At 34.0% G+C, this 25245-nt stretch overlaps 1 protein-coding gene across 1 annotated transcript in view; it reads right to left on the minus strand.

Annotated features, from left to right (window-relative positions):
• Positions 1 to 6322: 6322 nt before the first annotated feature.
• Positions 6323 to 25245, minus strand: part of EPHA6 (EPH receptor A6) — a 951964-nt gene continuing 933041 nt past the window's right edge. The window contains 2 exon segments of the mRNA XM_077118650.1: positions 6323 to 7255; positions 10682 to 10831. Of these exon segments, the coding sequence (XP_076974765.1) occupies positions 7141 to 7255; positions 10682 to 10831 (265 nt within the window). The 3' untranslated portion in view covers positions 6323 to 7140.

Consider the following 25245-nt stretch of genomic DNA (forward strand, 5'->3'; position numbering starts at 1 on the left):
CCAATCCTTTTCTGGTGTGTTGCATTCTGGCAGCTTTGGTGGACTAGAACAGATATCACATAAAATTAATATGTAGGTCTCATATTTTTTAACATTTAAGATTATGTAAAAAATTTGTACTGCTTAAAAGCATAAATTAATGCTGTAAGACTACTCTTTCAACTGAATTCTTGTTTTCTGCCTCCTGACTATACTATCTCTACATTTAATAATAGCAGAAGGGAAAAATATCATTATTCATGGAAGTGATTCATTAATATGTATACAAGTGTTTTGAAAGTCCAGTGTTCAGTGTATTATTGATTTTTGCAAACTCTTTGTTGGAAATCAAGAGACAAAGTATTAGGGAATGTTAAGGGTTTGATCATTTGTTCTATTAAAATTTTTCAAATAATTTTCTTATGAGATTTCTATATTTCTATATCAATATGTGGTTTTTAACAGATATTGATGAACTTATTCATATTACAGAGCCCCATCCTCAAAATCCATTTTAGTTTTAAAATTACCATTAAGATTAACATGACATAATTTTCACTCACTCTTTTCTAATTTTTTTTAATGAGGTAATTATCAGTTTAATACAAACAACTCTTTGTATTATCTTTTTGTCTTTCCTTCAACTTTAGTGAATCTTCATCAGTGACCATGTTTTGAATTCATCTCTACCTTTGATTTTTCTAAAATGATGTTATTACAGCAGATATAGCATAGCTAACATTTTAGGAAATATAGACTGTTAATTAGAAATTATTCCCTCAACATTCAAAATTAAGTTTTTGAGGCTTGCACTGCATACAAAATTAAACCTAAGCAAAGCTTATGAAAAATTTCCAAAAAGCATTTATATCCTGAAGATATTCAAGTTTTCAATGACACAATCTAAGACAGAGCGTGATTAACAAAATCAAGGACATACAATAATTTAAAAAATCAAGTGTTACTCATATTCATAATTGTTAAAACTGATCAGATATTGTGCCCCACCAAAGAAAAATAATGCTCCTATTTTACATTCTGATCTGTTTTTCCCTTTTGGAGGTCTAAACAACATAAACTGAATCAAAGCTTATATTTTTAAGAAGTAAAGGAGATTTTTGCATAGTATAAGTATATTAATGCAATTATACAGTTTTCTTTGAATACATACATATGACATGGCAAAAAAGAGATCATATTAAAGTAAATTCAAAACTCCAATGATAAATCAACACATATACACATTGAACCTTATTTTCCATGCAGTGCAGAAATTTTGAAAAGTCCCAATAATTACTTATTATAATATTGTCCATGAGAATTCAATATTATTTTCAAGAAACTCTGATATTATTGTAATAGCTCTAAATAAAATACCAATGAATATTTAAACCTGTTATACTTGACAATACTCTTGATTGTATTTAGAGAAGAAATATCTTGTTCAATTATGAGTTTGTTAGCAAATGATTGGGCATTGATTTTGATTATAGAACTTGCAAAGATCACAATTTTAAGCAGATATAAGGACAAAAATAATAGATGTCAACAAATAAAACATGCACAGTTACAGAAAAATGTTATTATAACCTTAATAATGGTATTGTGTAGATGATTCTAAAGACAGCAAAAATTATTACTTGGCATGATAAATGAGCTAATAGAATTAATTGTATTCAGTTTTCTCTCTAAATAAGTGAAGATGTGTTTGAAAATTTAACACCTTTTAAATGCATACATTTCATTCTACAAATTATTATATGTACATCAGACTTTTAACTTGTTATAAAAACAGTAGAGGAGGGCATTTTAAATAAAAGAATCTTGAAATTGCATTGTTTACACATCTTTATGATAAAACATTATTCATTCTATTAATCATGACTTCAAAATGTTAAATGATATTGAGTCTTTCTAGAACAGAGTCAAATTAAGACTGTTTTTTAAGGAGAATGATCTATAAATGTAGAACAACATATAGAAATGCTCACATTGATATTGCTTGCCATGTAAGCTCATATTTAACTCTTCATGAAAACAAGGACATCTATCTTCATAGTTGCTAATGCCTAAAGATCTTCAAATAGCATTGGTCAGTGAACTTTCATCCAACTCTAGCCCATATGTTTTCTAAAAAATAATTAGAAATTGCAATTAAATACATGAAACATGAAGATTCTCGTGTCCTTAGAGTTTTCTTTATACTAATGTATTATTTTGGGCTTAAAAATTGTTCTGCTTTCAGTGAGGACTAATTATATGGAGGCTGTAATGCTAATTAGGAATCCTAATGTAGAGTTGTCCTCCTTTTATTATTTTATAGATTACTCTAAAGCCTAATCTCAGTTGTTATGATTTATCATTTGAGTTGATAATTTATGTATTAACTCAAAATAAATTCATTGTGACAAATTAAAGACAGCCAGAAGATACAAATAATGGAGAAATATGGAGTTCAGAGCTTTACTTGAGAGAGGACTCTCTAATTCTGCTACTTTTCTAATTCACAAGAATAATCTATGATTAATTTTGCTTTATTTTCTAAATGAGGGCAGAGACCACATCATCATATTACATTTAAGAGCTATCTTTCATCCTCATCTGTGAGGTAATTTTTCTTTAATGCCTTTGTTATTCTTAAAGAGGAATTAGGTGTGTCCAAAGATGGTGCAATTCTTTGAAGTTATCTCTTTAAATTATCTTAATGATATAGTGATTTGGTACCCTGATTGACCAATGTGGAAATTTAAGCAAGAACCCTCCTCTGCTTTGTTTTATTTAGAAAGACAGGATTGTCTTGGAGATTCCAAGAAGTGTGTTCCCCTCTGCCAGAAGGCCAATGTGGGGTACTTATGAAAATTTGAGGTCCAAAGTATTTTTCTCTACTATAGGTTCTATGTATTTATGTTTTTTTTTTTTTAATGAAAAGAGCCAGCCCCTAGTGACATGGCCACTATAGCAATATAGCGAATAGATTCCAACTTCTAAATTTTAAGCTTGAAACTTACTTGAAAAAAGCAAGGGCAGTATTGTCAAACTCATTCTTGTCTTAAACAGTTTAATGTGGATAGGAGATACTCCATAGAAAATTGCTAAATTGAAAGGAATAGTTTACATTTCTTTAATGAAACAGTAAAAAGAACTGAAAAATTTTTGAAGTTGTTGATCATAAAGACCAAAAGTTAAGTGACTTCAGTGGTTGGCATCCTAATGGAAAAATACCATCAACATTACCCTGTATACTCCTTTAGCTTTTAGAATCTGTATATAGAAAGCATTAAAATATTTTTGGATTGAACATGAAATAATGTGAGTTTGTTCTATTTACTTTATGGAATTTGAGCTTGGGAAAAAAGTGATCATGCTAAAAAAGTGAAGCTTCTAATATCTACTATATAAAGGCATGAACACCAACTGTAAGCTTATCAGAAAATTTTTTCATTCTTAAAATATTAATTTATTTAAAATTAATAATAAGCTTTCTTATCTTAAGCTATAAAAAAGAATCACCATCATTTATTTCAAAATTACTCTCCAAAGCACTTCATTTTCAGTTAATGAAAAGTTAGGACCCATACCCTCCATGAGCATAAATGTTCCCATTATGTAAGGGGACCCATTTATGTGATCGTAACCTTCCCTTCTTCCCCCATGCCTTACCCTCTCCTAAGGAGACCTGTAAGATCTTTTAAGGAAATTTGCTATGCTACATTTATTTTACTTAAAGGGATGGAGTGGAGTGATAAAAACTGAGAAATGTAGAGAAATGAGATGGGAAAATAGAGAAGAGTAGATGGGGACGAGGAAGGAAGTTTTAGAAATTTATAAGTAATTAGTGAAAACAGACCTAGTATTGGTGGGAATTTTAAGATGAGGTATTTAACTTGACTGCCTTACAGAGCAAAAATTTTGAAGTTCCCTTGTCAAAATGGATTTTTAGGAAATATGGCTGGGTAATATCTAATGGATTCATCTTTCTCCATCTCTTCAGGAGAATGTTTGTAAAGACTGATTCTCAGGGATGGGATTTGGATTTGTTTTCTATTCATAGGCTGCAGGTGGAAGCCTACAGACCTTAAAGCTGTAGGTAGAAGTCTGTTTTATTCAAGTTATATGTGGATACCTTGTAGAGAGTAATACAGAGTGCAATTAGATAAATCTTTTTAATTGCAATTTCTCATGTTTTAAATTTAATGATTTGTATCCCTCATTTCTCCACTTTATATTGTGTATTGTTCTCACTTTTTTTTTTTTTTACAAATATGCCTTCTATTATGAAAGGAGTTGAGAATCGAATGGAATTGAGCATCCAGAAAATAAATTGAAAATGGTTTTCTTCAATTATCCAGTTCAAAATTCAAAACAAAACAGAACAAAATCCATCAATAATATAGATTAGGAAATAGAAAATAAAACTGTACATATGCATATTTTAGTTACAAAGGTTATTTCTGAAGGCTTGTGATTTATGGAGGTTATTCATTTTCTTTCTATAATTAAGTTCTATGCTTATGCATATTAAACAGTTTTGATTACTGAATTATGTGCACCCATAAATTTCAAAATGTTTCCTGTGAAATTTCCAAATGAGTTCAGCAATTTAAATGTTAATATGACCCATAGAATCATGGGGTTTGTGATTGGTATGTAGGCAGTAAAGAAATAGGTATCCTTCAATCTTTCTCCAACCATGATGAGGTTCAAAATTATAATTTAAATCATCATGCTTGCAGTTCTGAAAAACAGAAATGTTGCTTTAAAGAAATTTCAAAGTGAATATGGAGTGAGGGACAGTGAAAACGCAGTTTTACAATATTAGAAAAAGACATTGGAGAAGTAAAAAAAGAAGTATAAACTAACAAGATTAGAATACGATTCTCAAGACCATCAAGAAAAGAAATTCTTAACAGAACTTTGCAATCTTGCATTCATTGAATTCCCATTCCTTTGAATTTAAAATACTTTAGTAGGAATTTATTTCATCATGGTATGCAGATGTTGCAGACAGCTGTATGGAAGACCATAATTATTCTATTCCTTATTTTCTAAATAATTTTTTTGTTGTATTATAAAAATAAATATATATATATGATTAATAAATTTAATCTGTTCTTATTTAATATATATTTGAGGACAGGTAAATATGGAAATTTTATATTTCACCCAAATGTACCCAGATTAGTGTGAATGTATCAAGCAAACTGCAGATAGTCCATGAGCGATGCATGACTACGCACGGTGACGGCTGGAAATGTTGCTAAGCTATTTCTGACACACTTCCTTAAGAAGTAAAGCTGTCCCGCCTTTTTTTCATTTTTAGTATACTTTAAGGAATATTGTAAAGACACTTTTCCTTCTAGCTCTGTACATTTTTTTGAAGTGAAAACATTTAAGCCGTGGTAGGCAGAAACTCTCGCAAAAAACAACGAAACAAAAAAAAAGGATGTCAGAAAAAGAGAATTAATGGAAGCATCTAGTCTAAAGGGACAATCACCAAAATTTTAAAAGAAGGGAAAAAGATAAAGTGAAGCTCTTTTAATAGTAAGAACATCATTGTCACCAAAAAAAAAAAAAAAGAGGGGGGGGGTAATTTAGGTAGGAATTTGGGAATGCAGGTATGGCACCTTTCTCTCTGATATAAAAAAAACTGATTTATTTAATCAGCACCTTCAGACAATCTGCTGTTTTTTCCTCTTAACAAATTTCCCCTATATTCCATTTAGCTCAGTAGTCATTTTTATTTTCACATGGAGCAATTGATTTTATGACTGAATTAGTCCACATGATAGCACTATTTTGATAAGTTGACTCAGTTTAATTCAATTAAAAATATATTTTCCTATTTCTTTGCAGCTTTTGAGAAGTGTTCAGAAGATTATGAAGACAACATACCTTAGCTGTACTCACATTTTTATACTACAGTATTACAGACTCAAGTTGACACACAATTTATATATGCTCATGTGTTTGATCTGTTTTTATCTTCTTTGGAGCATGCAATGGTATACTTTTCTCTTGGGAAGTTTGGAAAACAGCTCAGCATGTTCACATAACTTATTTTTTTAATAAAACTTATAAATTCTTAAACTTTCAAATGCACCATTATCAGACAGTCAGGTAGATGTGTTAATTTTCTTGATCCACCACATAGCTATCACAAAATTGTTTAAATTAATCCTTTTTTACACTAAATCTAAGGCTATAGTCTTAGATATTTTATTCAAAGTGACTGTACTGAGAACAATTACTTTTCTCAGTGCTAGGATAATTACTTATGGAAACCTGTAAAGATGAACCAAGGCGTCAGTCATGGATTTTTTTCCATGCTGCACTCTTTGGAGCTCTTTAAAGCAAATGACTCTTTCTTTGTCTTTCCAGAGGTGATCATTATAAGGTAGTAGAGAATTGTACTACAGTTAGTAAAACATTAGAGGGGGAATGCCTCTAAACTACCACCACCTAAGAAATACGTAGGACTTTAGAAAGTCAAAAAAAAAAAAAAATAGACAAACCTAGCCTTAGAAGATTTAAAAGCACAGTATTATTTCTCCCTCTCCCTCCCGAATAAGCTCTTTCTTTCCATAATCACACACGATGGGAATTCACTACAAAAATCATAGTTCATTTCTGCAAGTAATTCTAGCAAAATCAGGCACCAACAGTTAAACAATTATGAAATAAAGTAATAATACAATCCATAGAAATGAATATAATTATCTAAAAATAAATATTTACGTCAATTTGGAAGCTACTTGATCACAAAACATGACAGAAGTGTCAATTATTTCTTTTTCATCTACCACCAAACTCTAAGTACATTGTTCAGGAAGCCGCACCTGTGCAAATTCCTTTCAGATCAGTCCATAAACACCTCCCCCACACTGTTATACGAAGTTACACATCCATGCTGAGTTATTTACCATTGTGTAGCAACAATCTGTAGTGGGCCATGGTCTTATTTGCAGGTAATTGAGAGAGGAATTATGTATCATGATTTTACAATCCAGGTTGGAAGTATAAACATAAGGTGTGTGCCCATAGTCTGAACAGGAGACTGCAGTTTGTGAAGTGATGTTTGGAGAATCAGAAGAACGGATAGCATAGAGGATAGCCTTCATTTTAGAAATGGTGAGGCACAAAACACAGATGCTTGTGTTCTTTTCATACGTGAAATCCTTTCTCCTGTATGTGCATCATGTGCAAACGTAAAGTCTGTATACTGCTGACTATTCGTCTCTGGTGTCCAATAAGTATGACTCCAATTCTTCTAATGTCACTGAGAGAGAGAAAGAGAGAGAAAGGGGAGGAGAAGGAGGAGGGAGATGAGAAAGAGAGGGAAAAAGAAAGGGGAATATCAACATTTATATATGGTAAATATGAGAGAAAAAATGAAAATTTAGACCTGATAAATATGTACCATAACAGATTTGCTTTATGAATTTAACAAAAAAAGTATAGCTGGTAATATGAAAGCTTAAGCAGAGATAGAAATGAACAGCAAGAATTTGTTACTTTTTCTTCTTCTTGACCCTATAGCATACATCATGTTAATCTCAAATTTAAGGGGACAAGGAAAAATTTCAAATCCACATACATATGTAATATTCAGGCATTTCATTGGCCTAAAGGTTAAATAAATTGAATAATTGTGTAAATTTGCAACAGTATTAGCAAAATGGTGAGTATATGAGGCCTGTGCTTGAGCTCTCAAGGACTTTCAATAATTTGAAAAATATTGCCCTTGTATCATGTTGAACCATATGAAATGCCATTCCCATCTGAAAACAATGGAAATATCATATGGCTCAAAATAGTTTTAGGATCTAGTCCTTCAAACACAAATTGAGCAAGTTATCACACCCAGTCCAAAGGATAATCTTTGAATTGGTGGGGAAAGGCTTGGCAATTATAATGTACAGGAGGAGGCCTGAAAAGATAATGTATTAATTTGATAAAGGTAATATAAATAGATTAGATAATGTGAATAAACTTAAATCATTGATAATTTGCCAAGGTAAAACTAGGGTTTTCTTCCACATGATAAAGGGCATGTATGAAAAGCCCACAGCTAACATCCTACCTAATGGTAAAAGACTGAAAGCTTTCTCTCTAAGATCAGGAACAAGACCTGGATGCCCACTGTAACCACTCTTATTCAACATTGCACTGGAAAATCCTGCCAGAGCAATTAGGCAAGTAAAAGAAATAAAAGGAATCAAAATTGGAAAGGAAGAAGTAAAATTTTCCCTATTTGCAGATGGCATGATCTTATATACAGAAAATACTGAAAATCCCAAAACAGCTCCTAGGATTAATAAATGAATTCAGCAAAGTGGTGGAGTGCAAGATCAACACTCAAAAATCAATAGTGTTTATATACATGAGCGATAAATAATCAGAAGAAATCAAGGAAAAAATTCCATTCACAATAGCAACTAAAAGAATTAAATATCTGGGAATAAGTCTAACCAAGGATGTAAAGGACTTATATACAAAAAACTATAAAACAATGATAAAATACATCAAAGAAGACCTAAATAAATCAAAGGTCAGTCCATGTTCATGGATTAGAAGACAAGAGCTCATTAAAATGTCAATTATACTCAAAATGATTTAGGGATTCAACACAATCTCAATAAAATTTTCAACAGCCTTCTTTGCAGAAATGGAAAAGCCAATAAAAAAAATGTACATGGAAGGGAAAGGGGTCCTGAATAGCTAAAGTCATCTTGAAAAAGAAGAGTGCAGTTAGAGGACTCAGATTTTCTGATCTTAAAACTTATTACAAAGCTATAGTAATCAAAATACCATGGTAATGGCACAAGAACAGACATATAGGCCCAAGGAATTGAACTGAGAGGTCAGAAATCAACCCTCACATTTAGAGCCAACTGACTTTTGAGAAGGAGGCAAAGACTACTCAACTGGGAAAGAAGATTCTCTTCAATAAAGGCTATTTGGAAAATTGGATCTCCATTTGCAAAAATTAAAAAAAATGCAGACCCCCTCCTTCACATCTTATACAAAAATGGATCAGAGACCTAAATATAAGAGCCAGAATTGTCAAACTCCTAGAAGAAAATGTACAGAAGCATCTTCAGGGTCTTGTGTTAGGCAATGGTTTCTTACACTTTAAATCAAAAGCACAAACAGCAACAAAATAGATAAATGGGACTTCTTCAAAATTAAAACTTTTGTGCCCTAAAGGACTTTATCCTGAAAGTAAAATGACAACCTACACGATAGGAGAAAATATTTGGAAGCTACATATCTGATCAAAGTTTAATATCCAAAATATGTAAAGAAATCCTTCAATTTAACAACAAAAAGATAAACAACCCAATTAAAAATGAGCAAAGGCCTGAACAGACAGCTCTTCAAAGAAGATACACAAGTGGCCAGAAAGAACATGAAAAGGTGCCCCACATTAGCTTTCAGGGAAATGCAAATCAAAACCACAATGAGATACCATTTCATACCTATTATTATATCTGCTACTAAAAAATGAAAAATAACAAGTGCTGGAGAGGATGCAGAGAAACAGGAATAGTCATTCATTGCTGGTGGCAATGCAAAATGGTGCAGCTGCTGTGGAAGACAGTTTTGCAGTTCGTCAGAAACCTAAATATAGAATTAGCTTATGACCTAACAATCCCAGTGATAGGTTTATACCCCACAGAATTGAAAGCAGGGACTTGAACAGATATTTGCAACCAGATGTTCATAGTGGCATTATTCACAATTGCCAAAAGATGGAAGCAACACAGGTGCCCATCCATGTGTGAATGAATAATTAAATGTGGTATATACATGCAGTGGAATATTATTCAGCCATAAAAAGGAATGAAATCCTGATACATACGGCAACATGGATGAACCTTGAAGACATCAAGTTGCATGAAATAAGCCAGACACAAAAGGACAAATATTGTATGATCTCACTGATTTGGAATAATTAGAATAAGCAAACAATAGAGTCACAATCTAGAATATAGTTTACCAAGGAATGGGGTAGGGAATGGGAAGTTAAGGCTTAAAATGTACAGGGTTGCCATCTGGAATGATGGAAATGTTTTGGTAATTGATGGTGGTGATGATGGCATAACATTGTGAATGTAATTAGCAGCATCGAAATGTATATCTGAGTGTGATTAAAAGGGAAAATGTTAGTTGTACATATGGCAACAGAAAAACAATTTAAAACATCCAGGGACTACACCACACAGTGAACCCTAAATTAAACTGTGGACTATAATTAATAGGATCATTGTAAAAATGTGTTATCATCAACTGTAATAAATGTTCCCCATCAATGCAAGGGGTTAATAACCGGGGGGTATATGAGAATCCTGTATTTTATGGATGATTGTTCTGTAAACCCACAGATTCTCTAATAAAGGAAGAAAAACTATATTGATGTAAATTCTGTGATGTGAACAAGAGCAAAATGCATTTCAGAAAGCATTTTAAAAATAATTATTTTAGATAGCTATTTGAATTAAATATAGTTTTGAAAGAATAATAATTAAAAAGTGTAATGTCCAACTTCCATGAACAATAATCAGAAATGCTGAGAAAAGACTAGAAATGTCATACTAGCCTTAAGAAAGGTAGTTTAACCATGGTGTTTCTGATATAGCATTTGAATTTATAATCCCCAAACTGAGCATCTAAATACAGTGATAAGTCTAGTACCACTTACTCAATGCTCATTCTTGAAATTAAGTCAAAAGTTGTAAACCCTGCTGCTATAAAATTATTCTTATATTGCCCCATCTTTATAGAATCCAGCCAGTCACCGACTGTGACAAACAAAGGATATTCAGGAACTTCTCCAGGGGACTCTGGCATTCTACAAGGAAAAATAAAAGACGATTTAAAAGTCAGAAAAAGGAAAAATTATCCAACTTCCTTTTCTCCTTTCACAGTATTCTTACAACTTATGTTTTCATCTTCGTATTAAAAAAAGCTCTAATTTTCCATCATATTCAAATCAGCCACTTTTATTTGGTGAAATACTTTTTTTTTTTTTTGTCCTTTTCAGCCTTTTGCCACTACTGGGCATTATACTTGATATATCCTAAGAAAATGAAAATTTTTCTAAGTTCTCCCCACTTTTTTCACTTTCATAATGTTGTGTTTTCAAACTGGGGAACTTGCTCATGCCTCACTTCCCCTACCCCCAACGTCCCCATGAGACTAACTAGCCACAGGTTGTTCAGTCTTACCTTTCTGACTTACCACTCAATCCATACTTTTCTGCCTTTTCCATGTTTGCTATGATAGTCCCTATCCATTTTATGGTGAATTCATTGATTAAGCCTCCATTTATTTGTTCTCACACATTCAATAGGCATTAATTATTAAAAAGTAATTTCCCCTTTCATAGACTTGCATAAATAAGATTTATATACATCCAAACATAGGGTAATGTAGCCCCAAAACAGCTATGAATAAGATACAAAACAAAACAAAATTAATGTAAGGTTGGTTTGACAGGACAGAAGAATCCAGCCATGGATGGGTCTGAAAGGCAATGATAGAGTGACAGTAATCTTTTTTTCTCCCAAGGGAATTATTTTTAAACTCTTTTTATTGTATAGTATAACATATATACAAAGCAAAAGAAATAAAAAAAGCAATAGTTTTTGCAATAGCACTTTTCAACAAGTAGTTATAGGACAGATCTCAGAGTTCGTCATGGGCTACCATACAATCCCCTCACAGTTTTCCTTCTAGCTGCTTCAGAATATAGGAGGCTAGAGGGCAGAACTATGTTTTTATCATCACAAATGACTTTTTTTATGCTCTTCTTTGCTTTTATTTTTTTATTTCTACCTTTTTTTTTGGTATAGTATAATATATATTCAAAGCAAATAAATAAAAAAGCAATAGTTTTCAAAGCATTCTTCAACCAGTAGTTACAGGACAGATCCGAGTTTGCCATGGGTTACCATACGATCCTCTCATATTTTTCTTTCCAGCTGCTCCAGAATATAGGAGGCTAGAGGGCTTAAATATATTTTTATCATCACAATTGATTTTTTTCCTGAAAAATAACATATATGCAAAAAAATCTATAAATTTCAAGGTACAGCACCACAATTAGGTTGCAGAGCATATTTCAGAGTTTGAGATGGGCTGCAATTGACAATTTTGGGTTTTTACTTCTATTTGCTCTAAAATACTGGAGACTAAAAGAGATAACAATTTAATGATTCAGCATTCACATTCATTTGTTAAATCCTATCTTTTCTGTGTAACTCCACCATCATCTTTGATCTTTCCATCCCTCTCTTTAGGGGTGTTTGGGCTATGGCAATTCTAAATTTTTGATATTGGAAGGGTCTGTCACTAATATGGGGTAGGGAGATGGAAGTATCTGATGTTCTGGAGAGGCTGGGCTAGGTTTCAGGAAGATTTTTGATGACTGGTTGAATCTCTACTTGTGATTGGTTTGTTGAGATCTTCTATTTTTTCCTGAGTCAGCGTAGTTTGTGTGTCTCCAAGAATCTGTCCATTTCATCTAAGACGTCTAGTTTGTTGGCGTATAGTATTGCATAGTATTCTCTTATGATTTCTTTTATTTGTTCAGGGGCTGTGGTAATGCACCCCTTCTCATTTCTGATTTTGTTTATTTGCATCCTCTCTCTTTTTTTCTTTTGTCAGTCTTGCTAGTGGCCCATCAACTTTATTCATTTTCTCAAAGAACCAACTTTTGGTTTTATTGATTCTGTTGTTCTTTTGTTCTCCCATTCATTTATCTCTGCTTTAATCATCGCTATTTCTCTTCTCCTATTTGCTTTGGGGTTAGTTTGCTCTTTTTTCTCAAGTTCCTCCAGATTTGTTGTTAAGTCCTCTATTTTTGCTCTTTCTTGGTTTTTAATATAGGCATTTAAGGCAATAAATTTCCCTCTCAGCCTAGCCTTTGCCACATCCCATAAGTTCTGATAAGTTGAATTCTCATTCTTATTCATTTCCAGATAGCTACTGATTTCTCTAGCAATTTCTTCTTTGACCCACTGGTTGTTTAAGTGTGTGTATTTAATCTCCATATATTTGTGAATGTTCTCATTCTTTGGTGGTTATTGAGATCCAGTTTCATCCCATTGTGATCAGAGAAAGTGCCTTGAAAAATTTCAATGTTTTTAAATTTATAGAGACCTGTTTTGTGTCCCAGCATATGAACTATCCTGGAGAATGTTCCATGAGCACTAGAGAAGAATGTATAACCTTGTGCTTTGGGGTGCAATGACCTATACTTATTGCTTATTTATACTAATAAAACCACATGTTAGAAAATTGAGAGATTGCCCTATTTTTAAACAGTGTGGCTCTCATATCTTTTATTTACTTGTCAAAGAAGTTTGAAACTGAACAAAATGTAAAAGGATGTCTCTAAGTGACTTCCCTTTCATATTTCCATGCTGCTTTTGTTGCAAAAGGCATGGTCAGATGACTTCCCCTTCTCTCTCCTGAGATAATGCTAGAATAACTCTTAAGCTTTCACAATATCATATAATTGGTGAGTGGAAATGTAATTTGCTAATTTTATGTACTTAGTATAAAAAGGTCATGGGAGGACATTCTGTATACTAAGAGACTTAATTGGACTGTTTCCCTGTTGAAAAGCATCCACTATTTGCTTCCAGAAAGTCTCAATACCACCATTCCCTGCCTTCCACACATCTTTAGTAACCTAGTTTCTCTTTGGCCTTTATACCACCACGCTAGCAGTTGATTTATAAGGTCAAGTTCTCCTCATTGTTCACAGCCACTGTGCAATAACTTTTCTTTCATCTTACAACAAAATTGAAAAATGCTGCTATTTTCAATCAGCTGGGTACCATCACCCTCACCTGAATTCCCTGGAATATCACCTAATAAACAATAAATGCCCTTTCTTATCAAACACGTACAATGATAAATTCAGTTTGCTCTTTGCTGAGCACAAAACTTTCTGTTATGTGATGATTAGTGGCCACTGCCCACCTGAGAAATGTCTTTACAGAAAAACCTGCAGCTTACATTCTAAAAAGTACAGTTGTAGAATAGAAAGTCAAGGGTCTACTTTTTTCCTCAGAAAAATGAAGAAAATTTGGGGGAATTTAAGTATGGATTATGGTCAATTTAGATTAGGACAAGGGGTGGAGTACAGTAGGAAATGCTACAGTTTAAGGTGCAATAAATATATAGTCAAAATACATCTAAATACGCAGAAATGAACAGATAGCATTGGCAAAGCCAAGAAGTTTTTTTTCTTTTTCAATGAGCCATTTGAGCTAACAATTGTTCTGGTCTTTTAATTTAGAACATTTTTGAACATGTTATTGATAGATATCAACACTACCACTGAAAACCAAGATTTTTATCCTGTGATATTTTCCAAGCTTTATATTCATCATATAAATATACTATATTCACCATATAAATATACTAGTAGTAAACCTGTTAAAATTGTTCAAGAAATGTTATAATTTGAGAAACATTATCATAAATAAGATCCTATTTTAATATGAAGCCATCACATGCTTAAAGGACTTCTTTCCCCTTTCTATCCTAACATAATTTATTTTCTTTTTAGCTATTACATTTATATGTGGTTAGCATAGCTGTAAAGATGGAGTCCATTCTATTTTATATTGCATTTTATTTCATATATTTATGAATATTTTACATGTTTCAACAGTCTTTACAACTATTCAAATGAATGCATAAATTTTAATGTGTGGATGCTTAATAATTCTTAGAATTAATTTCCTGAAGTTAGGCTCTTAGATTGTTAGCAATATTCTTTTTATTATAGTTGGCTATGCAATCTTAGGGCATGTATCTATTTGCTTCCTTGAAAAATCCACAAGGTGGAAAATTCTTTTTAAAAGAGCAGGTTAAAACTTCCTGATGGCAGGAACCATTGCTCATTTCTTTCTATTTTCCAAAGGCCTTAGTTCAATGCTGAGTACATTATAAGAATTCATTAAATAAGTGATGATTTAGGCTTGAATATTAAATTCTCTACAGGAAAGTTTGATCTATGACATGATGGCTGACTCATAATGAATGATCTGTTTTCATTTAGTTGCATTAAATAAAAACAAGATCTAAATGGGTGACTGTTGATATAATGGTCAACAATATGTTGTTTATTTTATTCCTTGTATTGTGAAAATGCTTGTTTCTCTCTCACTTTACAGGTTTGGAGCGTGAAGAACGAAGCAATTGTAAGTAGAGTGAGTTGTAATATCACAGGTTTAAGGGTTTATATGCAATTATAGACAGACCTAGAACCACAACAGCAGTCTTCATCCTACTCAATACCATTGCTTTTACATTTTCTCATTTAAGGACCACATTTCACACTGCTCAGTTAATCCATATAATTATCTCCTAATATACACTACCTACCTAACCTCTAAAGGAGGAATTATTTAATCAGATTAAAAAATTGTCCTCTCTACAATTAAGCCTAATATTCAACTTGAACACAAATTAAATTAGTAAAAGAATCTTGATCTCTTGATATTCTTTGAAAATTTTAAAGTAGAATTTTACTCAATATGCTAAAAAATGATACTGCATAGAAGCACGTCATATATCTTATGGCTATTTCATGCTTTGGGGTGAGAATCTATTATAACCCTAATAGAGTTATGAATTGATGCATTTTAGGATTCTATCACAAAGTTAAACAAAAAGGGGTTGGCATTCAGAATTTTTGAAATTTTATTCCCATGATTAAAATTAATCCCCAGGCATTTTCTGTTTGACCCAAATTGTCTGACTCTCCAAAGTTTTAAATTGGGAACACAAATTTTGTTGTTGTTGTTGTTAGACTTTTATTCTTAGTAAGTATTCAGGCTAAAAAAATATTGTATAATATATATTTATTAACAAAGGCAGATAATTGGTAGAAGGTATGAAGGGATACAATTTAAAGTAAATTTTAAAATTACAGATATGTTTAAATATTAGGAGGGATAAATGCAGAATAAGAATAATATTTTTAAAAAAATTTCCATTATTCTGAGTAGAGTGCTTTTGTTATGAATATGTTTGTATTTGACATAAGCAAATATCTTGTTTTCCTCTTATCATTTGACATAAGTTATTTTATTATAGTATTTAAGTTATGGGATATGAAGTTTAAGAGTGACTGTTACCTAAGGACTTGCATCCTATTCTGGAGAGATGTAGTACATTTCCAGTTGTATGCAGGACAGCTGAGTATTGTTAGGCAAAACATATGTCTATTACTGCGTTCTATTTGGAAATTATGCATGTTTCAAGGTGATGTGTATAGCTGCCAAGTTGACAAGGAGTGGGCTGTGATGGTTAGGTTCTGGGGTCAACTTGGTCCAGTTGTGCCCAGTTGTCTGGTCTGGCAAGCCCTGGTCTGACCATTGCTGCAAGGATATTTCATGGCTGGTTGATAAACGGAAAGTCTTGTTAATTAAATCATCAGTCAGTTGATTGCAGCTGTGGCGGATCACATCTGCCATCAACTAAGGGCGTGTCTCCTGCAAACAAGGTAATCCTAATCAGTTGGAGACTATTAAAGAAGACAGACTTTTTCACTGTTTTTTCAGCCAGAAAGCATCTCCCTGGAGTTCTTTAAGACTTCATCAGAGCTGCCAACTTCACAACCTTCTCAACAGGTTTTGGACTCTTCCATTCCCATAGTTGTGTGAGACACCTGTATAGATCTTGTATTTATAGATATCTCCTGTTGGTTCTGTTGCTCTAGAGAACCCTGACTAATACAGGTGCCCAGTGCATGGCCACTACTGCCATCATTGAACCTCAAGGAAAGACTATTTTGTGAAGAATAACCTAGGGACAGAAAATAGATTTCATATCACAAACTAACTATACTTCATTAGCAGTGGTGATCAAAATACAGTCTGAAAAGGATACCGAGGCAGCATCTGGGCTCAGTGGGAAAGAGTATTGTCATGATTAATTATGTCTGCCATAGCAAGGAAAAGAAGCAAAGCATTTATTTGTCAACTCTGGAAAAATTCAATGAGCAGAATTGCCTGGGGATGTAATTCTAGAACCATACCACTGCCATATTTTTTTCTTCATTTTTCTATTTTGTCATAATTACTACTTTCTTTTTTCATGTTATAGGGAGATGTTGGGGGTCTATATGGATTATGTGTTTGCTTAGTCCTATAACTGGGGGCATATACTCTAGATCCTTGCTTGTATTTGTCTAGTGGAGTATAAAGTAACAGACTGTGTCCCACTAAAAATTGTCTCTGGAATTTTAATTTATTTCCATTTATGAAGTCTGATTAGCTCAGACAACCTCTATTTATATGGAAATGTGAAAATGTACACTCTTTTCCTAAAATCATAATTCTGCAACAGTTCTGAATTGGGAAACACCTTGCCATTTTGTGTTTCTATATTGTATAGTGGAAAGAACAGGGCTTTGGAGTTAGTGGATTTTGTTTAAATTCCTGATGTACTAGTTATTTGCCATATAGCCTTCATAAAATTAGTGTTTTTGAGTCTTTATTCCTTATCTGAGGAAGAGACAATAATAATGAGTTTTAAATGACTTGATTTATAGAATACCTGTACAATGACTGGCACATAGTAGGCTCTCCATAAATGGCAGTAATAATTACTATTGATAATATATATTAAGAATTTGTATCCATATTAGTGTTTTTATTAACATGAGTTTTATATTACTGTCTTGTATCAGCAGTTCATGTGAATTGAATTCTTATTTCCTATCCGGGAGAAGTTTCACAACTCCTGATCAATATTCAATATTCTGTCTTTCTTCCAGAAAACTTTGCTTATCTTCAATTGCATTAGCCAGCCAGTTTTTTTCTTTTGTTACTCACTTTTTATGAAAAATATTAAAAGTGAGTAACAAAAATCAAAACAAAATAAAAATTGTACATGACTTGAGATAAACAGTTTAGCAAGTGCTGATTATGTCTATTTTAGACATCATTGAGCCAGATCTTTTAGAAATGTATGGACTATTTTATATCAAACTGTCAAAATTTATTGCCTTCAAAAGATAGCACTATAGGTACTTTATTAACGGGATGGGTGAGGTGGTACATTCAATCTTATAACATTTACTCATAGTTCTCTAAAACATATACTTAATTGTGATACTGGTAAGAGCTTCCCTCTGCCTTCGTGATTCACATATCACTGGAAGTGAAGGGCTTGAGAGTTCAACAATGGATTTATACGTATTAAGGAATAGAGGAGTTATTTTCAGTTCCCTAAGGGCTAAAATATCATAAAGTTCCTAACTATAGCTCAATGCGGAGTGCAAATAATTATAAATCGCCTTAATCTAGGCTGAGCAAGATTTCTGAGGCAGGTGACTATCATGAAAAATTCTATGTCAGTGATATGCTAGGGACCTAGGGCAGGGGATGGAGGAGATCCTTATTTTTCCAATGCGCTGTAGGGTATTGGCCAGCTGACTGAAACCTAGTGTGCTCTGTAGGCTGCAGGGGTGGGGGGGCTGGAGGGAGGGAGTGGGGAGAGTAGAGGTGGGGTTGAGGATGTTGGAGAATGAATGTCTAGAACAATGGGGGTGGAGATGGGGAAGGCAGGGATAGGTGAAGGTACATCCATAAGGTCATAAGGTCACTGATCCTCTTTGTGGTATTAAACTGTGGGATCTCAGATGTAACCCTAGACTCCATGGAGGTCCGCTTAACTTGGGGCTGTAAGCAGCGATGAGTTTGGTTCTAAGGGTCAATGGAAAGGGAGCCAGAGGTCATTAAAAAAGGCAGGGACAGGCACTGCACCAGATACCTTTCTCCAAACAGCCTTGGCCTCAAGGCAAGCCTTTCTCCCAGGAGCAGTGCGTCATGTGACAGCTCCAAATAATTCTTTGAAAGGTAATTATAAGACATTATTATATAATGAATGAAAGGGGGTAGTTTGAAATTCACATCTATGAAAGGATGACTGCCTATATTAATAAAGAACTTTCAAAAATTATTTTTTACAATTAAATGTATTTAAGGTTATAATATAAGATGGGCACTTCCACTTATATATCCATATACTCCTTTAGGTAGGAGACAAAGAAAACATGTTGGAAACTGCACAGAACTCTTAATAGTCCCATGGGAGAGTGTCAGGCACAAGAATGTGGGTAGCAGAAGAAGATGAGAACTGCTGCTCCAGATAATGAAAGCCCTTTCTGATCAAATTTTGCACTAACATTTTTTTTCCTATGAGGTGTTCTGTCTTTTGCAATGGAAAGGCTTTAGATATAAAGTTTATGAAATTTCCAATATTCTAGTATAAAATCATTAAGTTGCAGGCTTCACAGCCTTTCTCATCCCCCTCTGTCACCTTAATTTCTTTCCCTTTCACCACACTGTTGAGAGAAAGGATAAAAGCTTCTCAGGTGAATTCTTGAGAAAAAAGCAACTAGAGTAGAACAAAGGCCATGGTGGATGAGAGAGCCGTGTCAGCATAGAATCATGAGAGAAATCTGGGTGGCTGGGATACAAGAGAAAAGGAAAGTGCAAGAGATTTTAATTGCTGTGGATTTAAGACTTAGGCCTTTTACATGTTTGAGAGACACATAGGAGCAAAGATCAAAATTCTATATTATGGTCTTGCTTTCTTAATCCAGCATCATTCTGGGACAGACAACTGGGCTCTGAGATTTGGGAGATGGAGGAGTGGAGTCCACGGTGTTATAAACCTAATCCTTAGCTAATGTAGCTATATTTTAATCTACCAGTTTTTCAGTCTCCTTTTTCTGGTATCAGGGACAGAGTGGGAGGGTGGTCCTAGAGATGAGAGTGGATAAGAGAACCCACTCAAGCTGCAGTGAAAACAGGAATGCTGATAAAGGTTCAGGCATGATACCTTTTAGACCTCTGGTTTCTTTTGTTTCACAAACAAAAGTATATTAAATGCAAAATCAGTAGCACGTATGTCTTTGTCAGAAACAAGGATGGCAAGTCAATCAGAAAAATTTCCATTTGGTTTCTTGGAGATTAGAACTGAACCCAGCTGCCAACTATAGATAAAGCACCCAGCTCCTGGCCTGTATGTGACAGTGCTATCACAGAGCCTACTATTCACTGCTTGTTCCACTGGATTGCTGAACACCCCACTAAATCATAAACCTTTGGTCTTCAGACATGTCCCCTCATCTTGACTTGATCTCTGGATCCTTTTTACTTTTGGCATTTTCTCATCTTAAAATTTTTATGAATATTTTCCAAACACAATGAACATTCATATTCTCCAAAGAGGGGAAGAAATTAAGTTTGATCTGCTTTCCTTCTAAAAGTTTCCTATTAGACTTCCATGCTAGGCTCTTCTTACCTGCTTACTTCTATAGCCTTAAAAACAGTTAAAGAACATTGTTGATGGGTACTAGTTATAGGGTCTATTAATTGTAAATCACAAGAGGCCTAGATTAATGGTTGAAGTTTATAGATGCCAATATTCTCCTCCATTAATCTCACTCCATGAACCTTATCTACTAGCTCTTTTTTCTCAACATTAAAACATGCACAAGTCTCTATCAAAAACAAATAAAACGAAAACCCACTAAGAAATATTTTCTCTAATTAGTTCTCTTTACCTTGAGACAGTTTTCTTGGAAAAAATATTAGTACTGTATATTGCCCTTCTCTCTGACCTCATATTCACATTTTCTCTGTTGCAATCTGGCCTACCTAATAATTTTATTGAAAATGCTCTTAAAAGGCTTCCCATGAGCACCTTTTTGCTAAAACTAGTGAACACATTTCACTTTTTATCTTACTGGAGCTTTCTGAAGTCATGGACATGGACATTATACTCCTTGAAACTCTCTTCTCTTTTGGTTTTGATGATAACACTTGTTTTAGCTTGCTAAAGTTGCTGAATTGTGATACACCAGAAATGAGTTGGCTTTTACGACGGGGATTTATTAACTTACAAATTTACAGTTCTGAGGCCATAAATATGTCCAAATCAAGGCATCAACAGGTGATACTTTCTCCCTGAAGAAAGGCTGGTGGTGAGCCAGGGCTCCTCTGTCACATGGCAAGGTATATCACCAGTGTCTCCTGGTCTTTCTTTCTGAGGTTTCGTTGTTTTCAACTTCTGGTTGTTTCTCTCTCAGCCTTACAAAGGATTTCAGTAAGAGGATTAAGACCCACCTGGGGCATGCCTAAATTGAAATGACTGAATCAATAGGTCCTACCCACATAAGTTCTACACCTACAGGAATGGATTAACTTTAAGAATGTGATTTTTTCTGGGGTCTATAAAACCTCCAAACCATCATACTGCGGTTTTGCTGTTTTCCTCATTATCTATCTGGTTTTTCTTTCTCAATCTCCTTTGGGTACTCTTTAATTTGGTTCTTAAATCTTGGTGTTCCAGAGGGTTGAATTTTTTCCCTGTGTTTATCCTGATTCTTTATATTCCCCCATGGTTGATCTTGCTACTCTTAAAGTTTCAACTATAAACCATATACTGAATGCTCTCCAGATCTACAACTCCAGCCCAGATCTTTCCATATGAGGTTGAACCTATAAACATAATTATCTACTAGACATCTCCACTTAAATGTCACAAAGACATCTCCAACTCAGTATGTTCAAAATGGTCTCATTTTCCATTCCAAAATCTTTCTTTTTTAATTTTGAAATGTGTTCAAACTTATAAGATAGTTACAAAAATAATGCAAACATTATGCAGAGAACTCCAACATACCCCTACCCATTCCAGATACCAGTTATGCCATTTTGAGCTTTTTACCGTATCTATCCATTGATCCACCTACCCATTTTCTGAATACTTGAGTGCAGGTTATATACATCATGCTTTTTGAACATTTAATACTACCATGTACATTTCCTAAGAACAAAGATATTCATTTATATATCGACTGAAAGTGCAGTTATGAAAGTCAATAAGTTTAATATTTATATAAAGCTTATATTCTATGTTTCAATTTTTCATTTGTCCTAATACTCTCCCTTTGAGCCTCTTCTCCTTTGCTAGGTCCCATCCAGGATTATGTATTGCATTTAATTGTCATTCTCTTTAGTTTTTCTTCCTTTTTATAAATTGTGGGAACATATTTACAATGTAAACTTTCCCATTTTAACAGTTCCCACGTATGCCATTCAGTGGGAATTAATCACATTCACAATAATGCAGTACCCTCACCACCTTCCATTACTTAAACTTTTCCATTACCCCAAACAGAAACCCTATACCCTTCCCTGCCCCCAACTCTTGGCAACTTGAATTGAAAAATTCATATACTTGAATTTTTTTTTGTAGTTATGGGGCTTAAATTTAAATCTCATTTGCTTTGATATACCAACTTACTTCAATAGTATACCCAAACTATGTTCCTATACTCCTCCATCTCTCTACCTTTATGTAGTTCTTGTCACATATTACATATTTATCTACTATGAGTTCAGATCCAGTGACTTATCCTTATATTTTATGTATTATGTATTTGGCATTTTATGTATTTGTACAAAGTGTAGTTACAAACCAAAAATATACTAGTATTGGCATTTATATTTACCTAGGTCCTTACTCTCACTGGAGATTTTTTATTTCTCCATGGGCTCTCGACTACTGTCTATTGTCCTTCCCTTTCAACCTGCACAATTCTCTGTAGCATCTCTTATTCAGCCAGTCTAATGGTGATGAACTCCCTCAGCTTTTATTTATTTGGGAATGTCTTAATTTTGCCCTCATTCCTGAAAGAAAGATTTGTAGGAAAAATTTCCTGGATGGTGCATTAGCTAGGGTTCTCTAAAAAAACAGAATCAGCAGGCAATATCCATAGATAAAAAATTTGTTTAAGTTTCTCATATAACCATGGGAATGTGCCGGTCAAGGTCTGTAGGGCAGGCTGTAAGCTGGTAACTCCAATGAAGGTCCTCAACAACCTCTCCGGAGAGCTGGCTGAGAAACCATGGGAATGTAAGGGTCCAAGGTCTATAGAACAGGCTGCAATCTGGCAACTCTGATGAAGGGTCTGGACGAATTCCACAGGAGAGACTCGCTGGCTGAAGCAGGAAGAGTGACTGTCTCTTCTGAATTCTCCTTAAAAGGCTTCCAGTGATTAGATTAAGCATCACTCATTGCAGAAGACACTTCCCTTATCTGATTACAAATGCAACCAGCTATGGATACAGCCAACTATTATCATGATTTACGTCCATGAAATGTCCTCATAGCAACAGATAGGCCAGGGCTTGCTTGACCAGACAATTGGATACCCCCACCTGGCTAAGTTGACACATGAACCTGACCATGACAGATGACAATTTTTTGCTTTCAGTATTTTAAATATGTCATCCCACTGCCTTCTTGCCTCCATAGTTTCTGATGAGAAATCAGCACTAAATTTTAAAGACATGCTGATATGTGACATGTTGTTTCCTGCCTGTGGCTTTCAGAATTCTCTCTTTGTCTTTGACATTTGACTGTAATATATCTCAGCATGGGTCTATTTAGGTTTATCCTGTCTGGAGTTTGTTAAGGGTCTCAAATATGTATATTTGTGTCTTTGTTAAATTTGGGAAGTTTTTAGCCATTATTTCCCTAAATATTCTCTCTGCCTCTTTCTTTCTTTCTTTTCCTTCTGGGACCCTCACAATGTACATATTGGTATGCTTGATGGTATACAGGTTCTTCATGCTCTGTTCACTTTTCCTTTCATTCTTTCCTTTTTGTTCCACAGATGAATGATTTAAATTGTCTTTATCTTGAATTCACTGATTCTTTATTCTGCCAGCTTCAGTGTGCTACTGAACCCTCCTAGAGAACTTTTAATTTTTCTTACTATGGTCTTCAATTCTGTTTTGTTCCTTGTCATAATTACCATCTCTCTATTGCTATTCTGTTTGTGTTCATTTCCTTTAGTTTTTTGTCCATGTTTTCCTTTAGCTCTTTGAGTATATTTAATACCATCTTTTAAAAAATTATTTATGTTTTATTTATATATGACATACCATGTAATCATCCAAAATGTACAATCAATGGTTCATAATATCATCATATAGCTGTGCATTTATCACCACAATAGACTTTTCAATACTTTTTTTTGTGAAAAATAACATATATATATATATATATATATATATATATATATATATATATATATATATATATATATATATACACACACACAATAAATTTCAAAGCACATCACAATAATTCGTTGTGGAACAGATTTCAGAGTTTGGCATGGGTTGCAATTGCAGAATTTTAGGTTTTTACTTCTAGCTGCTCTAAGATATGGAAGACTAAAAGAAATATCAATATAATGATTCAGCAATCATACTTGATTGTTAAAACCTACCTTCTCTGTATAACTCCACTATCACCTTTGATCTTTCTCCCACCCTCTAGGGGTATTTGGTCTATGCCCATTCCGACTTTTTCATGTTGGAAGGGGCTGACAATAATATGGGTTAGGGGGATGGAACTAGTTGATGTTCTGGAAGGGCTGGCCCCTCTGCATTTCAGGACTTATCTGGTTCAGGGACCCATTTGGAGGTTGTAGTTTCTGGAAAGTTACCCTAGTGCATTGAACATTTGTAGAATCTTACATAATGTCCTAGGTGTTCTTTAGGATTGGCAGGAATGATCTGGTTGGGATTTGGCAAGTTATGATAGGTAGCACTGTAAGACCATCTTTTAAAAGTCTTTGTCTGGTATATCCTAGGTCTAGCCTTTCTCATTGAGGTTGCAAGTGCTTTAATTTTTTCCTTTGCTTGGACCATCATTTCCTGTTTATTTGCATGAATTGTTGAAAGCTGGGCATTTTGATATTTTAACATGCTATAGCTGAAATTTAGACTCTGTGGTGTCTTTTCCGTAGGTTTGTATCAGCTACTGATATGATGGAGTTTTCCTTGAATGTTAGGAGCTAGCAAAAAAAAAAAAAAAAGATGAAACATAAAACACACCTTTCCTACTCCTGCAGATTGACCTGTGCAAGTGCTCTCCTTCAGGTCAAAGCTTAGGGGCTTCCCTGATCCTTTCTGAGCACGTGCCTTGTCTGGAGCATGTGCCATATTTACAGGGTTTCAAATGTCCCCTCTTCCCCAGAAAACAATTTTTTCATGATTCTGGGTGCTGCACTGTTTGTCCTACAGTCAGCAATCTCCTGGCCCAGGCAGCATAAATTGACTGCTCTCCTCCAAAACACTGTAGGAGAATTCTTTGAGTTCCCTTCTATCTGCAGGGCAAGTTCTGAGAGAGTGAGTGTCTCTGGCCAAT

Source organism: Tamandua tetradactyla, chromosome 10 (genome assembly GCF_023851605.1).
Source record: "Tamandua tetradactyla isolate mTamTet1 chromosome 10, mTamTet1.pri, whole genome shotgun sequence".
NCBI classification, from domain to species: Eukaryota; Metazoa; Chordata; class Mammalia; order Pilosa; family Myrmecophagidae; genus Tamandua; species Tamandua tetradactyla.